Source organism: Peromyscus californicus, unplaced genomic scaffold (genome assembly GCF_007827085.1).
Source record: "Peromyscus californicus insignis strain IS unplaced genomic scaffold, ASM782708v3 Scaffold_6__1_contigs__length_162567912, whole genome shotgun sequence".
Taxonomy (NCBI): domain Eukaryota; kingdom Metazoa; phylum Chordata; class Mammalia; order Rodentia; family Cricetidae; genus Peromyscus; species Peromyscus californicus.
This window is the reverse complement of record NW_026294584.1, coordinates 48,313,813-48,331,398: the sequence shown is the minus strand read 5'-3', so window position 1 is coordinate 48,331,398 and position 17,586 is coordinate 48,313,813. Positions and strand designations below refer to the sequence as shown.

Below are 17,586 nucleotides of genomic sequence, written 5' to 3'. Positions count from 1 at the left end.
TGGAAGAGCAATCAATGCTCTTAACCTCTAATCACAATCTCTCTCTCTCTCTCTCTCTCTCTCTCTCTCTCTCTCTCTCTCTCTCTCTCTCTCAATCTCTCTCTCATTCACTCACTCCTAGATTTTAGTTGTTTTTAATTAAAAGAAAATTTAGCTATTTAAACTGCTACACATAAGTTCATTACAGAAATAATTAAAGCAGGCACCGTGGCATACATCTGTAATCCAAGCATTCAGGAGGCTGAGGCAGGATGATCCTAAGTTTGAAGTCAGCCTGCTCTGAAGAAAGAAAGCAGACCAAGTGTGGTGCACACACCTTCAATCCCAGTTTTGGGAGGCAGAGGTAGACAGGACTCTCTGAGTTCAAGACTCACCCGGTCTACACAGTTGAGTTCTAGGCCAACCAAGGTTACATAATGAGACCTTGCCTCAAAAAAGAAAAAGAAAAGGGAAGGGGGGAGAAACAGGAAAGAAACCTGGCAGGAAACAGCATGCTTCAATCAGTAATAATAATCTGTATTTAATTTAAAGCTCAGCATGATGGCTTGTACCTGTAACCCAGCACGTAAGAGGGAGAGGACACAAAAAGATCATAGGTTCTAACCCAGTCTGGACCACATAGCCAGACACACTCTCAAAAAGAAAAGCCAGATTCCAGAGGCCACATCGAATCTTACAGTGGCTCTCAGCCCTGGTGGTGCCATCATTCCAAGGGTACTCATAAAGATGTGAGGTCACTTTGATTTGTTACAACTAGAGTTCACAACTGACACAGTGGCAGGGAACCCAGTCACGTGAAAGGTCTTTTAAGAAATACAGTCCAATGAAGATCTGGGACCCAGTGAGCTGGCTAAGTGAGTGAGGGTGCTTGCTGCTGAGCACAATGAACCAAATTCAAACCCCAGAACTACACGGTAATGGAGAAAACTGACTCCTACAAGTTGTCCTCTGACCTCTGCATCTACTTGTGCATATTCACTCCCTCTCTCTCCTACACACAACACAAAGAAAAACTTAAACAGAATAAAGACCCACTTCATCCAAAGTGACAAAACGTCTCTGTTTTAAAACACTGCTGAGGAGGCTCCGGTAAAGGCCTAGACTTTAGTTAAGTAGCACGTCCTACAGACTCTAGATGTCTACAGAAGACACACAGAACCAGTTGTGCAGCTGCGGCTACCCAAGGACAGCAGAGGAGCTGGAGAGTAGACCCACCCTGGGGTCAGGCAGGGGACCTCTTCAGTGGAGCTTGAACCAGCGAAGGCAACACACCACCGTTTCAAATGAGAAGAGGAGAAACAAAAATACTAGGAAGAGAAGAAAAAGGCGCATTTGAGCTGGTACAGAACACAGGCCCACAGTGTCAACTTCTCCACAGGTGGAGGCAGAAGGATCACTGGAGCAACACAGTAACAGTCTCTGGAAGAAGAAAAAAAAATCCTTAAATACATTCTATAATAGCCAACATACCACACGGTGGATCACCAGAAAACCACAAGGGTAGTTAGCTCAGCAAACAGATGCGGCTGCAAGAGCAATCACTTCAGATGCCCAGTCACAGCCATTTTGTAGACTACATATCACATACTGAAGTGTAAACACTCACAGAGCACACTGCACAGGGTACTCTGCTGCGGAAGTATTCACTTCCTGGCTAGTTCCTCATCCATTCCTTATCAACGCACTTACTCTTTGAGGATCATTCCACAAACAAAAAACACAACCCATCCAGACACCATGAGCCCTAGAATGCATCAACAACACAATCAGTTACCTGGTCATGTGTGAAATCGCCAACCAGTTTGATCTGAATGTTGGAATTGCAAGAGATACAGCAGAGGATCTTGGCACTTTCAAAGGCCAATTCAGGATTACTGTTTCCATGATAGAGATACCTTCAGAAGAAAACATTGAAGAACAATGTGATCAAACTTGGCTTTTCACTGTTCCAAATAAAGAAAATTTAGGGGCTCAAAGATGGCTCATGGTTAAGCGCATTTGTGGAGGACTGGTTTGGCTCTCAGCACCTCCATCTGCTTACGACTATCTCAAACTCCAGCTCCAGAGGATCCAACATCTCTGACCTCCATAGGCACACATATGCATGTGATACCCAGAGACAAGTAGGAACACACAAATACATATAAAAATTAAAAATAAGTAACTCTTAGCTAGGCATAGTTGACACACACTTTTAATCCCAGCACTTGGGAGGCAGAGGCAGGCAGATCTCTGTGAATTCGAGGCCAGCCTGGTCTACAGAGTAAGTTCCAGGACAGGCTCCAAAGCTACACAAAGAAACCCTGACTCAAAAACAAAACAAAACAAAACAAATAAATAAATAAATAGCTCTTAAAAGAAAAAAGAAAGAAAACATAAAGCCAAAGGTTCACCCACCTATATAACACTCTCAGACAAATGAGAGAAAGGTGTTCCCCTTCTAGCTACAAAGAACCTCTTACAAGCTATATCATGCCTTCCAAAATACATGTGTAAAAGTTTTAATCCACAATGACTGTTTGGAAAAAGGTCTTTGTATATGTAGGAAATCAAGTACTGACAAGGTGATTAAGGATTTGCTAGAATCATTTTGGAAGAGGAAACCTCAATTGAGAAGATGTCTCCACCAGACTAGGTCATGGGCAAGCCAGTGATTTTTTTTGATTGATGGCTTATGCGGGAGGGCCCAGCTCACTATGGGCAGTGCCACCTCAGGGCTCATGGTCCTAGGTGCTATAAGAAGCTGAGCAAGCCGTGATGAGCAGGCCAGTAAGCAGCACTCTTCCATGGCCTCTGATTAAGGTTCTGCCTCCGAATTTCTGCCTTCAGTTCCTTCCTGACTTCCTTCCATCAGTGATGGGAGAGTAAGCTAAGAGCTGTAAGATGAAAAACTCTTTTCTCCTCAAGTTGCTTTTGGTCACACTGTTTTATCACAGCCATGAGAAACATAACTAAGGTAAGGGTGCAAGAAGACTGTTCTCACAAAAGGCTATGTGGACAGAAGCACACTTCCACAAATCACCTTACGAAGCTGAGGCGAGAGACTGGTTCTACAAGCTATACAACACCAACCACCAGAACGTTAGCAAATGCACGGGTATATATGCATCTACATATGTAGGCTGTGGGTGGCTCGTTATCCCCTCCCCACCCCCAAAACACTGTTTCCCTACAGAAAACAAATACTATTCATTTGGACCTAAAACTTTTAGGACATAGCGTAAGTTAGGAAGGGGAAAAAGAAAAGACATGGTAAGGCTCAGAGTGATTAAAATCAAAGGAGTGAAACTAGGTGAGATTAAAACAGGCCCAAACAGATAATCTGCGATGGATTAAACATACAACAAAAGAGAGAGAAAGAGCTGTTCTGCGCGTGCTCTACTGACAGATGTAACGTACCTGGCGATGTTAACCACATTGTCTGCCTTCTTAGTTCTGGGGTTAATTCCCTGCAAGAGCTGTTCCAAAGGAGACACGATGAGAGCCAGCTGACTCTCTCTCAGAAGGTCCATGAAAAGGTTCTCCTTCTGCAGAGTGAGATTGAGGAGTGCTAGACAATGCTGAACTGCTTTCTCGAGGTGTTTCTTTCCTGTAACCCAAAGGAAGTTACACTAGGTGAATCTTAGAAACACACAGCACTCAGGACAAAACAAACTAAAAGGCAGGTTTTAGTCTCAAAAAATTCTTGTTGTTACAAATGTTCAACAGCACCTTCACAGCAGCTTTCACCCATATAAAACCAATGATTTCTGTGACCCAGACTACTCAGATATTAGCGACTCTTTTATCTTTTCCTTGATCCGCTAGAGCAGTGGTTCTCAACCTTCCTAATGCTGCGACCCTTTAATACAGTTCCTCATGTTGTGGTGACCCCCAACCGTAAAATTATTTTTATTACTACTTCATAACTAATTTTGCTGCTGTTATGAATTGTTGTGCAAGCATCTGACATGCAGGATATCCGATATGGGATCCAAGGGGGGCTGTGACCCACAGGTTGAGAACCACTGTTTTAGAGCACTGGCTCTCTGAATGGGGTGATGTGCGCCCAATGAACATTTGACAACACCTATAAACACTCATTTGTCCTAACTGGGAAGGTGTAACTGGAATCCAGTCGACAGAAGTACACAGCACCCAGTACAGCACCCACAGCAGAGAACTACCAACTAAACTGTCAATAGTGGGGAGCGTGAGAAACCAACTTCCAGACATAGCCATTATAAAAATAAAGCTAGCCGGGCGGTGGTGGCGCACGCCTTTAATCCCAGCACTCGGGAGGCAGAGCCAGGCGGATCTCTGTGAGTTCGAGGCCAGCCTGGGCTACCAAGTGAGTCCCAGGAAAGGCGCAAAGCTACACAGAGAAACCCTGTCTCGAAAAAAAAAATAAAATAAAATAAAATAAAGCTGAAGAGATGGCTCAGTGGTTAAGAGCACTTGGCTTTTGCAGAGAACCTGGGTTCTATTCCAGCACCTAAATGGTAACTCACATCTAACTGTAACTCCAATTCCAGGGAATATGATACCTTCTTCTGTCCTCCACAGGCACAAGACACGCACATACAGACAGACAAAATATTCACATACAGAAAATAAAAATAACCCTTCAAAAAAATTTTTAAAGAAAATAAAGCAGAAAATATAGTAAGGATCACTTGTAATCTCAACCTTTCATATTTAAAATGTTAGGCCTAAGTTCTTCTACAGTTCTTACCTGTGAGTTCTACAGTTACAAACCTATGTTTTCTATTTCAGACCACTGCCACATTAGACAATACAGCCCAGCAGTATGAAGCCTGGGCTCTGGGGCCTAACTGCCTAGGATCAAATCCCAGCTCAGTGTAACTTCTTTGTGCATCATTTCCTTAAATGGAAATAAGATCTGCACATAAGGCTTCTGTGCAGATGAAATGTATTAAAACACACGCTATGCTTCTGAGAGCCAGCTGCAGAGAAAGCACTTAACAAATAGTAAGTAATGCCAATGATAATAAATAACATTTACTAAACACTATGAACCAGACTATAATACGTGTTTCTGTAAGTATCACAGGATTCAGATTCAGAGTTAAGCATGTTAAAGATGTGAAAGAGAAAGAAACATTTTAATTATCTGCAGAAGACCCTGCAATGAGACAGTCACAGTGAATGAGTCTCTGTAATTCAGTCTATTTTCACTCATAATAACTCACTGAAAATACCACTGTTAGATAAGACTCTTACAGTATAAAAGACAAAGATGTCACCAGTTCTGAAGTCACAGAGACTTACAGGCACATACCAGGGAAAGGTGCGTAGGTATCCAGCTGCTTAACTCCTTCTTCCAGTAAACTGAGAGCAAGTTCTAACATCGGTGACTCATTCAGAAGATGGTACATCAGACTGAAGCCAGGCGGCTTATAGGCTATGATTTCTTCTCCTAAATAGACACAGTACAAAAGATGGTGAATCGGCACTGGCTTACAACTATTTTGGGTGTGCGTGTGCGTGTGCGTGTGCGTGTGCGTGTGTGTGTTCAGAGCACAGCTTGCAGGAGTCAGTTCTCTTCCACTGTAAAGTCCAGGGACTGAACGGAGACCATGCAGGTGCCATTACCTATAAAGAATCAGTTAGTGGCCATCTCACTGGCCCCTCAATCACCATTTTTGTTAGACCCTGTTTTTGTGAAATGTATGACATTGTAACTTAAACAGGGCCGACACAGGTGAAGGCAAGCCTCAAGTCACGACAATGACACAAACTGTTGAGAGGAGCAGTTCCAGAGGAATGACTGATGTGCACGTGGGAACCAGTGCCCACTATCAATCACCACAGGAACTACAACCTGAGTACTTAATCTTCTACTCAGGAAAATCCTATTTTCTCTCTTAAACAGAACATAATTAAAACAGTAAAGCACAGTTAAATTCTAACTTAAATCATAATTTTTAACTCTCATTTATATACATAATCACTAAATCATAAATATTCTAGAAAATTACCTTGTAGCTCCACAAACTGATCTACAAAATCTTCGAGCTGAGGCTCATAATCTCTCAGTAGCTTATAAAACACTTCCAAGACAACCTCAGCAACTTCCCACTGCAGGAAAAAAACAAGTATTTCAGTAATAATGAATAGTCCAAGGTGGGAATTGTCAAGTTTTTCACTCCCTCCACTTAGATCTTCAGAAAAGAGACGAAGTCCCTTGTGTACTTTATTAATTTATACAAACATTCTTAATCATGTTGTCATTTGTCAAAGGATAACAGGTTGGCTTTTTTCTAGACAGAACGTTTGTTAAAGATTACTTAAGAAGTGTCTCTTCAGTTGAAGGTTGAGCTCTTTTACAAGCTCAAGGTATTTAGCACCTGGCCATGTTCACTTTACAATTACATAATACCTGATTTCTCTATAGTTCAAAGAGTTCACATTTTCTCTAGGATGCTCATGTGAAGCTAGTACAGTGCCTGAATCCCTCAGATCACATGGCTCAGCAGTAAACATGCTCAGACCAGGACACTCTGCCCAACAACCAGTCAAACTTAAAATACTTTACATGTACACATATGTACAGCTATATCCAGTGGAATTTAAACTGTGTTTTAAAATCCATTGCACAGAGTATTTTTTTACATAATTTACTTTTGCGGTGCTGGAGACTGAACCCAGATTGCACATACAAAGCCACTGCTCTACCACAGTACAACTGTGGGCCCCCACCTCCAATGCCCTCACCCCAACACAGAGGTCTAGTAATACTGCTTTTTTTGATGATTATTTTAAAGTCATTAAACTACATAATTTTATCAGGGCTGAGTTTTAAAACAGGACTACACTGTGGCCTTTTTGAATTTTCAATATTTGAAGACTGTTAAATCTACTACCTCTAACTGTAGTATTAATCTCAACCCAAAGCACTGTTGTCATGAGATCCCACTGTCTTAAGATATAGTTACCTAAGTTAAACTAAAGAAAGCGTCAAGGAAAAAACATTCTAAAATCTGACAACAATTTTTCAGGGAAAATAAACTAGGTGGCAGCAAAGAAAGCAGCAATGTTTGAGGTGTAGCTTCATATGGGCAAAAATTATCTGCAAAGAACGTGGCTGACTAGTACTGCAAACACTGAGGTCGTAATGACCTTATCAAGACAAGACAAATAAGACATTTAAAACAGGTGCAAAAATGTGCCGGAAGATTTTGTTGAAAAGACTGCAATAATCACACAGACATTGCTCATTGAAATATGTTTAGTGAAGCAGGAGACTTATGCTAACAAGGCAGACCTAGAGATGAAATAAAATGTATCCCCTTATATTTATCATCACTAAAAAATAAATTATAAAGCAAAGAGAACTCTGTTTCTGTGACTAAATATTAGATCACCATATGACCCCTAATGATGAAAATGCAAAGAATCAGACTATGCCAGGTATAGATACAAGGAATGGATACTATGAAGCCATCTAAAGGCCATTTTTTAAGTGAATCTTCATAATTACTTGTAATCTCCATGCAAACAATACAAAGTAATGTAAGGTATTCTTTCCAGTGCTATTTAAATGTGTGTACAAACAAGAAAAAAGACTAGAAATTACCATTTTTCTTTTGTAACAGGGCTGGGGTGATAAAATTTCTTATGTTCTGAATTGTTCAATATTAGCATGAACTAAGTTCATTCTATAATCATTAACGTAACAAAACATCCAGCAGGCTAAGAAAACAACAAACTAGTAGAGCAGAAACATTCCTATAAATTATATCCAAGGATATTCTGTGAGATAATAAACAGCATCATACACTAAAGGTGAACTACACAAGAACCTGGAAGGGTCTCTTACATAGCTTAGTGGTTATGAGCTTGGATCTGAAGACAGAGTCCTATGTTCAAATCCTGGTCCTGGACCTTAGGCAAGTTCCTTAACTTTGCTAAGCCTCCATCTGTAAAATTGGAACATTACTAGTACCTGCCTCGAAGTAATACTAGAATTACATAAAATGATATATACGATGAGCTCGGTGGTGTCACGGAGCAGAGCCAAGATGTGCATAAACACCATTGCTCTCAGCGTTCACCCACGGAAGCTAAGTCCACTGGTTCATAACATAGGTTCCCTCGGGGTGAATAATTCACAACCTAGAACTGCTAACAGAACTAACAAGCAGACTTGAATTGATTTTTTTGGGGGGGAGGGGGAGGTTTCGAGACAGGGTTTCTCTGTGTAGTTTTGGAGCCTGTCCTGGAACTCACTCTGTAGCCCAGGCTGGCCTTGAACTCACAGAGATCCACCTGCCTCTGCCTCCCGAGTGCTGGGATTAAAGGTGTGTGCCAACACCGCCTGGCAATACAACTCCTAATCTAAAGCATCCCATGTGTTTCAAACAAGGGTGGAAAGGTTTTAGTTCAATGTTAGTTAAAATCTGCTCAGTGAGACATAGTGAGATTTTATCTCAAAAAAGTGTTCAGTTAAGAACTGACTGTGAACTATCAGAAAACTCTCACTGATCATTAAACTGTGTCTATTTTAATGCCCAAATTTATTTGTAAGACACATGAATAATCCAAGTAGGGACTACAGAATTAGGACTATAAATATTATGAACTTCCAAAAGCTGAACTGAATTTATAGCCTTACACCTTGGTTGAAAAAACTGAGTTAAAAGGAGAGAAGTTAAGTTAAAAGGAGAGAAACGTTTCCTCTGAATATCACCTTTTCAGCTGCTCTCCGGTAAGCTCTCGTACGGAATCGGAGAAACACAGAATCCCTGAGGAACTGCAAGTAAGGGTCAAAGCCAGGGGGGCGCAGGCCAGCGCCCAGATTGGAAGGGAACGAGCTCTCCACCAGGGCACTGATCAACTGGCAAAAAGCCCGAGTCAAGGGGTATTCTTCACAACGGGACTCTATTTCATTGAGTTCAACCTTCAAGGAAAAGAACAAAGAGAATTAGCAATACAAAGCTAATGACTATCAAATAAGAGCATTTTGCTGATACTAACTCATTAACAATGATATATCACAACACAAATAATTAACAAATAGTACTTCCCACTTAGCAGAAAAGACACCAAAGTACATCAATCTAATGAGTCAGAAGAATTTCAAATTTACACATAGTATCTCAACTTTGAAATAAAAAAGATTTTTACACACTTCTAAACACACAAGTGACATACACAGAGCACACTGTATTTAGGAATATGTATGTATATACATATGCATATATGCATGTAACACACTTAATAAACAAAAGAGGCCATGAATTTGAAAAAGAACAAAGAGGAGTATATGGGAGTCTTAGAGGGAGGAAAGGAAAAGAGAAACGATATAATTTTAATCTCAAAAGTAACAGAAAAGGAGAAGGGATGGTGAGATGGCTCAGTGGGAAAGGGTGCTTCCTGCCAAGTCTGAGAATATACATTTGACCCCAGAATCTACACTGTAAGAGAGAGAACTGACAACTAAAAATGTTCCCCTAGGGGCTGGAGAGATGGATCAGAGGTAAGAGCACCAGCTGCTCTTCCAGAGGTCCTGAGTTCAATTCCCAGCAACCACATAGTGACTCATAACCCCTATAATGAGATCTGGTGCCCTCTTCTGGCCTGCTGGCATACATGCAGGCTGAATACTGTATGCATAATAAATAAATCTAAAAAAAAATTTTTTTTCCTATGACCTCCATTGACATGCCTCAGCATGTGCCACCTTCCTGCAAAATAAATAGATGTAACAAATAAAAAGACAGAAAAGGAACAGATAATTTCTCCCACTGGAGGTATTGTCACATGACTGTTATCCAGCACTTAGGAACTATTAGCAGCTCACGGTCAACCAGAGATACAAAGCAAGATATCATCTCAAACAAACAAAACATTAATTCTCACTCCAAGTTGACTTAACTAACCTAATTAAAACAATTCCAATCAAGACTTTCCATTCAGATGGCTGCCATATGACATCCTTTTTCCAACTCTGAACATATTAGTTTCTTTCACTGACTGCTTCATTTCATAATTAACAAGATGGCACAGCAGATAAAGATGCTTGCCTCCAAGCCTGACGACCCGAGTGTGATCCCCAGACTCCCACAATATGGAAGAAGAGAACTGACTCCTCAAGGCTGTCCTCTGACCTCCACGCACATACTAAGGTACATGTGTGCCTAGGCATACACATGACCATATAGTATATAAATAAATTAATTAAATAATAATAAAAAGACTTTGTCTCCATTTCAGCATTAATGAACCTTCCAAAAGCAAATATATTAAATTGAAAAATTACAGAAACTGAATAATCTACCAATAACTTCTCACAATTTTGGCATTACTGTATGAATGAATGAATGAATGTAGTGTTGAAACTAAAAAAGAAAACTTTACCTCAATACCAATAGCTTGCCTCTGGCTTGGAACCCTGACGGTCTGCAGTATCTGGAAGGAAGAAATGCATATCAGGAGCATCCTTGTCCATCAATGAGCAGTACTGGCATGACACAGTTACACATCTCCCCCACCACTCTTACAGGCTCACTCTATCTATCATAAGCGATCACCAAGGAGTCACTGATCAACTCTCATTAGCAGTTCTGGCAGACAGAACTATAACATACAGAAAACTGCTAAGTTCTGAGAGCATACCATTTATTTTTCTTAGCAAATTCCTCTCGGATATTCTGGAATTTGCTCTTGAAAAGGACTTACAGGGTAGAACCTGACCCATGTTCAAGACACTCTCTGCTCACAACCAGTCATACGTAACCAAGAAGCAGCTTGAGAACAGGTAAGTCTGAGCTAAGTTAGTTCTTCCTGAGTGTGTCACGGCCCTTCAGTGCCTGTGGTAGGATAAACCACACATCTTCATACTTCCTTCTCCTGAAGAAAGTTAAGGGGCCTCTACTGTGTAGACTAAAACAACAACAAAGAGTGGTGCTGCTCTAGAGACAACACACCCAGTCACATACGGCAGTGAAGAGGCAGGACACTGCAAGTACTGGATTACTATGAACCAAGAGAGGGAACGACAGTCTCAGTCTGCCAGCACACAGATAAACCATAAACTCCATTAACTGTTTTAATGGCTATTCTCATCTTCAGGATGCACATTTGGAAAAAATCTAGAAGTCTCTGTTTATGTGAACAATTAACAAGAATCACAGGCCCCCTTATATGTATTATCTCTGAGACAAATGCATATTCCACCTAAGTATCTCCTTAAAGTTAGTTCTATAAGCATGGTTCTCAACCTGTGGGTCATGACCCCTTTGTGGGCCAAACAACCCTTTCACAGGGGTCACATATTAGATATTTTGTATTTTCAGACATTTACATTATGACTCATAACAGTAGCAAAATTGCAGTTATGAAGTAACAACAAAAATACTGTTATGGTGAGGGTCCCCACACATGGGGAACTGTATAAAAGGATGGCAGCCTTGGGAAGGGTGAGAACCACTGCTCTAAAACATATTCTTTCTACTTAGGGAATCACACAGAGAAAACAATACTTAATGGAATAATTCCAACAGAGCTGACTTTTAGAAAAAGAAAAATCATTCCCTGATATGTCAGGTAGCTGCTCTGAAAATTTCTGTAAAACTTATCAAACAGTTGGATGGCACTTTAACAGCTAAAACCATGATAACAGAAAGCTACTCAGATACTTCACTCTCCTAGTTTTGGGCAGGAAGGGCACAGAGGAAAAGGAACAGTATAGAAAACATGAATACCTATTTCCTGCATTTAATGAGTAGAGATATGTCTGAAGGCTTACATTCATTAACCTGGTCTCAAAAACAACCGTGGCACATTAGTCTGCCACACTAGTAGTATCTCACTGATCTTGGGAAGTAAGTAAGATCTTTAGTTACTTGAAGATCTAGCTTTCATAACCTAGTAAGGTTGTCAACCACCAAGAAAACAACCCAGACTATCAGTTTCTAACGCTATTCTTGGCTCCCAAATCCTAACTTCCTATATGAGAATCCCCTGGAATACTCTGCTTCAACAAATGCTCTTGCTTCTACAGTATAACCATTCTCTAAATTATACAAATAAGAAAGTTCATGGCACTACCTGAGTGTATTCCAATGACTGCCAAAGTGAAGCAGCAATTTCAGGAGACTTTCCAAAAGCGGCCAGTGTCTTCAGTAGCTCAGCTTTGAGAACTGGGGGAATACTGCACTGCAGGAGCCCCAGAATCACCACGACAGGTGTCCACTGAGGATGCTCACAAAGCGCCAGGCGAGCATTTTCACTCTGAGATTTGAACACAAAACAAGAACGCTATTTTATTTATTTTTCTAGGCTTTTTTGTTTTGTTTTCGAAGAAAGGCTCTCGCTAAGCTGCCGATACTGGTCTCCAACTCCATTAACTCAAGCCTTCCTCCTGACGTGGCCTCCTGAACAGATGTGAATACAGTACCAAGTCTGGCTTCCATCAGCAATACATACTGGCTATATACATTTAATACATACTAAAACAAAGAGAGTCCATCATTTAGCTTGAAGTCTATTGGTAGATTAAATCAGATTCTAGTTTGGTCTTGGAAGAAATAGAAGATAAATTTCAAAGAATTTCTCTGGCAGATCCAAGAACAAAAAATACTACTACAAAAGATAAATAGTCTATCTACTAGGGTGACATAAATGTCAGGCACTTTTAAGTCCTTTCTAGAACAACACAGTATTATTACACTAAAATATATCTAATTCATGAACAGGTCAGCAATATCTTTTCTTTTTGAGGAAAAAAAAGAAAAATATTTTATCAGGGATTACTTCATTTTATTTCAATAAGACATAATAAATTTGATATTTTAATGCATAATACCATAATAATATGATTAGAAAAATCAAAAACAAAAAACATTTCTATATTCCAGACAAAATGTCAACCTGAGCAGTTCATTCTGCTGCAGCAATCAACTAGGACTTCTAAGTTGTGCAAAGTCTATAATGAAAATAAGACTGACCTGGTAGAAGCAGCTAAAATGATTTGATAAGAATGTTGCACGCATATACACCAACACATGTGTCTACCTCGGAACCTCTACCAGAATTACCTTCTAGAGCAGCACTTCTCAACCTTCCTATTGCTGTGACCCTTTAATACAGCTCTTCATGTTGTGGTGACCCCCAACCATAAAATTATTTTTATTGCTACTTCACAACTGCAACTTTGCTACTGTTAAATGTAAATATGTCTGTGTTTTCCGACAGTCTTAAGTGATCCCTGTGAAAGGGTTGTTCAACCCCCGCAACCCACAGTTTGAGAACCACTGTTCCAGAAGAAGGCACACCCAACTGACTCTTTCCTCTCTTGACTACTTATGTGTTTAGGATATAATTTTCAAATTAAGATTGTGCAGTGAACAGAACTAGCAAAAATTATATCCTCTGAAGTCTAGACAACAAGAGCATAAGGATGTATGTATGTGCTAAATATATCACTCACAAACATTAACACTAAAAGAAAACGCTTGGCCACTTGAGACATCATCATACCACCACACAGATCAAATCGTTCTGTGGATGGGTCACCTACCCAAGTGATAATAGTAGACGTCAGCTGGAGAAAAGCAATCAGTCCATCTTGCTCCTTCTGAGTGATGCCACGTGAAGGAAGGTGGCGGTACTGGACACTATCTGCACTTGGCAGGTCCTTTCGGAGATGTTCATGGTAAAGCAATAAGGAGTGAAAGAAATGCTCCCAGGACACAGGACTGCCACCCGCTCCCTGGATGTTTTCAACTGAAAGGAAAAGCAACATAAGAGTTTCCTTTCAAACACTTCCGATTGGGACTCAAATGTGGAACACCGCCTACCTAGCACATGAGAGGCACTAGGACCACGCACCAGTCTCACAGCAACAACAGGTCTGGCTGCTTGCTGGAGTCTAAGCATAATTTAATGTCTAATGACATTAGTTTGCCTTTGTCATAGCAGACAGTCAGTCTGTCCTGAAGGAGCAGTGCTGTTTTGCCCAGGTAAGAAGTATGCTGAAAGGGATCAGATTCCCTCTGGATTCATTCTTGCTTAGACCTAAGGACGAGGTGGTGCCCATAGAAAGTGACTTTGCATGCCATTTACCTGCTTCCTACTAGAAGTTGTCATGTAACAAAATGGCTACTTTTTCCCACCAAATAATTCACAAGGGCTGAGCTTGAATTCTCATAAAACGACAGCTCTAGCGTAGATCTATAAATTATAATATCCCTTTACATACCAAGCATTGTGGGGTAGAGCACCACAAATAAGACAAGCAGGCCCTGACAGAGTAGCCAATATGCTGGTTTGGGAGCCAGGCAGATCTATTTTAATCATGGCCCCAACCTGTCACCATGGGTATATTAAAACTTAACTTCTCCAAACCTCATATTCTTCACATACAAAAGTGAAAATAAAAATATGCAGCCAACACAGCATTTAGTTTCTTTTCCCTTTTAGCAGTATATCTGGCTTAACCAGATCTGAGTCGGAAAATTAGTAACAAGAAAACAAGTATTTGTGAAGACAAATTACAGAATGAAATTTAGCTATGCATGACGGCTTACACCTAGCACTCTAGTACTCTGGAGGCTGAGGCAGGAGGACGGCGACAGGTTTAGGTCCATCCCGGGCTTTAGAGTGAGTTCTAAGACAGCTTAGGTTATAGAGTGAGACCTCATCTCAAAACAAAGTAAAGCAAAAAAGAAACCAAACCTCCATTGCAAGGAAATATACTTGTTCTTATGTATCAGATGTAACATATATTGCTGCAGACTATATTTAACAAGATAAATGGCAAAATCCCCCAATCTCTGAGACCATAATCAAAGCATTACCACGCATAAAAATCACCAGTGTAACTCTTTCCCTCAGTTATTATAAATGCAATTTATACCTACGGTAGAATCTACAGTGGTACATGAACAATAGTGTAAAAACAAATTTGACATGCAGACTGCCCTTACCGTGACTACTACCATTGACTTTGAGCAGGCTAAAACAGTAGTGAGCACACTGAGGCCCATTGGCCAAGCCCTGGAGCATTTTTAAATAAGGAATATAAATAGTTGGAGGCAACAGGTCACCCATTTGTCTAACAAACTTTGACAAGACAACCTGAAATTAAGAAAAAAAAGTTTATAGGAAATGTATCTTAACTTTAAGGCAATATGAACTAGCTAATAAAAACTAAAACAAATTCAGTACTATGATTTAATTCACTGCCATAAAAAAATAAAAAGTAACTGCTATTTTATTTATGAAAAACTGTTAAGCTTGTTATTAGTGATGTAAGACAATTAAAGAACATCATTCTAAACATTCAGCACATTTTCTTCCAATGTCCAATTTCCACCTCAATGTCACAACATATAAGACTACTAATAATTTTTAAAATTTACTTTTGGTTTTGTACACACATGTGTCTGTGTCTGTATGTATGTACAGGTGCCCAGTGGCCAGAAGAGGCATCAGATCTCTGAACCTGCAGTTGTGATCGATCCATCTGACATAGGTGCTAGGAACTGAACTCTGGTGCTCTGTTCTGCCCTGCTGAGCCACCGCTCCAGCCCCAACTACTCATGTTTTAACTGTGTAAAACTAAAAACTAAGTACATTTTCAGATATCTGGAAATTATTGTGAACTGCTAGGTATAAAATAGTTTTATAATACTGTAGAAAAAATATCCTTATTTCTGAGAAAAATACTTAACCATGTCTTACTGAAAACTGTTTGCTTTAAAACATCCATCAAGATAAAAGCATAGTTGTAGAGGAAGTAAATATGGCAATATGTCAAACTGAAATGTGAAATTAGGGCACTGGAAACCTTTGAAAAGCTTTCCTATTTCCTTCTATAGAATACCTTTTTCAACATGGAGAAAAAGCCAAAACAATAAATGTAAGAAATATAAAGAAAAAGGAAGCACTCATTCTAGACTCCAGGGAGGGGATAATGAATATATAGCATGCAAGCTTCTGAGAGCGAAATCCCAACTGATGAATTCTGACATGACAATCCTTGTATTTGTGTATATTATATTATAGAGAACGTAGGACAGAAACCGGTGCTTGTCTACATATATGAAGACTCCCAGGTGCGATGTCATCAACTATGACCTCTAAGTCTTCTTCTACACTGCTTACGCCTCATCAGAATTATGTATACTGGTTATTGTCACACCTATAGAGGACAGCGATATATAATGAGACTAGGAGCTTTCCTGCTGCTAACCATTTGTCACATGTCTAGTACAAAATGAAGGGCTGATTATATAAAATTCAAGATGAGCCCAACTTAAATGGATTCAAATTTTCTCAAATAAAAGAAGGAAAGTGCTGGTTTCTAAATAACTTAGTGCTTGTGTTCAAAACTGTCCAATGACCCAACCAGAGAATAAAAATAAAAAGCTGTGAAACTCACTTGGCGCTGAGGGGGTCGCTGGTGAGCCACTCCCAGGTAAGAGCCCATGATCGTGGGAGTCTGCAGGGGCTCTGAGGGACACCAGTATTCTAGAGCAAGCTCCAAATGAAAAGGGTTCTTTTTATAGAGTTCACCAATCTGCAGAGAATAAGCAAAAACTATGGAGAAATGTTTATAACAAATAAATTACAGAAATAAAAAAGTATATTAGTATTGAATTCTTTCACTAAAATTTTCCAAGGTTCAAGAAAAAAAAACAATGGAACAGAAAAGAGAGTAAAAAAAAGAAAATCTCAGTCTCTCCAACAGAATGGCTTACCAGGAGCATTAAGTGTTCCAGGTCCCTTCTAAGTGAAATGGGGGGCTCGTTACCCATCTGGATACTCATATGAATCATCCGAGCATCTTCATCTGCCCGATTCTTCAGCTGCTTCACCTTTGTATGTATTAGACAAGGCTTAATGCAACTATCTCATGCATTGGTTAATAACAAAATCAAGAAATTAGGTAACTAAGAGTAACAAGACATAAGAAAATATCACTTAAACACAGGTATATTTTAGCAACATGAAAAATACACTAAGAATTTCATTAAAATACTAAGATTATAATATCTTAAGGATCACAGGGAGCCAGGGAGATGGTTCAATGGGTAAAGATACCTGTGCGAAGCCTGCCAACCACAAGAGGTGGAAAGAACCAACTTCTACAGGCTGTCCTGATTTCCATCCTGCCCATCATGACATGCTCATGCCCATATACATATACACACACAATAAATGAAGTATAAAATGTTAAAAAAAAAAAAAAAAGTAATGATAGAATTTTCCACTTCACAGAAGTGGAGATTAGTGTTTCTCAACAGAGACATTACTAACATTTGGGACAGGCTATCTCTACTGAGGGATTTTCCTAAATACTGCATGAAACTTCACATCCCTGGAACTACTAAGAACATGTTACGCCTTTAATCTCCGCACTCAGGAAGCAGAAGCAGGTGGATCTCTGTGAGTTCGAGGCCAGCCTGGTCTACAAAATAAGTTCCACGACAGCCAAGGCTGCACAAAGAAACCCTATCTCAAAATCAAAAACAAAAACTCAGTTAACAGTTAAACGAAATCTAAGGCCAAAAAAAAAAAAAAAAAATCAATAAAGCCAAAACTGGATCCGAAGGAAAGATGAGACTGATAAACCTT

At 39.8% G+C, this 17,586-nt stretch overlaps 1 protein-coding gene across 5 annotated transcripts in view; it reads right to left on the bottom strand.

The window, feature by feature from the left end:
• The window catches only part of Nup205 (nucleoporin 205), a 67,858-nt gene that overhangs the window by 31,992 nt on the left and 18,280 nt on the right, over window positions 1-17,586 (bottom strand). For all 5 annotated transcript variants that reach the window (XM_052721147.1, XM_052721149.1, XM_052721148.1 and 2 more), the window contains exons 9-19: window positions 16,710-16,826; window positions 16,391-16,528; window positions 14,934-15,084; window positions 13,526-13,731; window positions 12,055-12,237; window positions 10,363-10,413; window positions 8,693-8,902; window positions 5,982-6,081; window positions 5,282-5,419; window positions 3,400-3,589; window positions 1,775-1,895 (exon numbers count right to left, since the gene is read on the bottom strand). In XM_052721147.1, coding sequence (XP_052577107.1) covers window positions 1,775-1,895; window positions 3,400-3,589; window positions 5,282-5,419; window positions 5,982-6,081; window positions 8,693-8,902; window positions 10,363-10,413; window positions 12,055-12,237; window positions 13,526-13,731; window positions 14,934-15,084; window positions 16,391-16,528; window positions 16,710-16,826 — 1,605 coding nt within the window. The remainder of the gene's footprint in view (window positions 1-1,774; window positions 1,896-3,399; window positions 3,590-5,281; window positions 5,420-5,981; window positions 6,082-8,692; window positions 8,903-10,362; window positions 10,414-12,054; window positions 12,238-13,525; window positions 13,732-14,933; window positions 15,085-16,390; window positions 16,529-16,709; window positions 16,827-17,586) is intronic.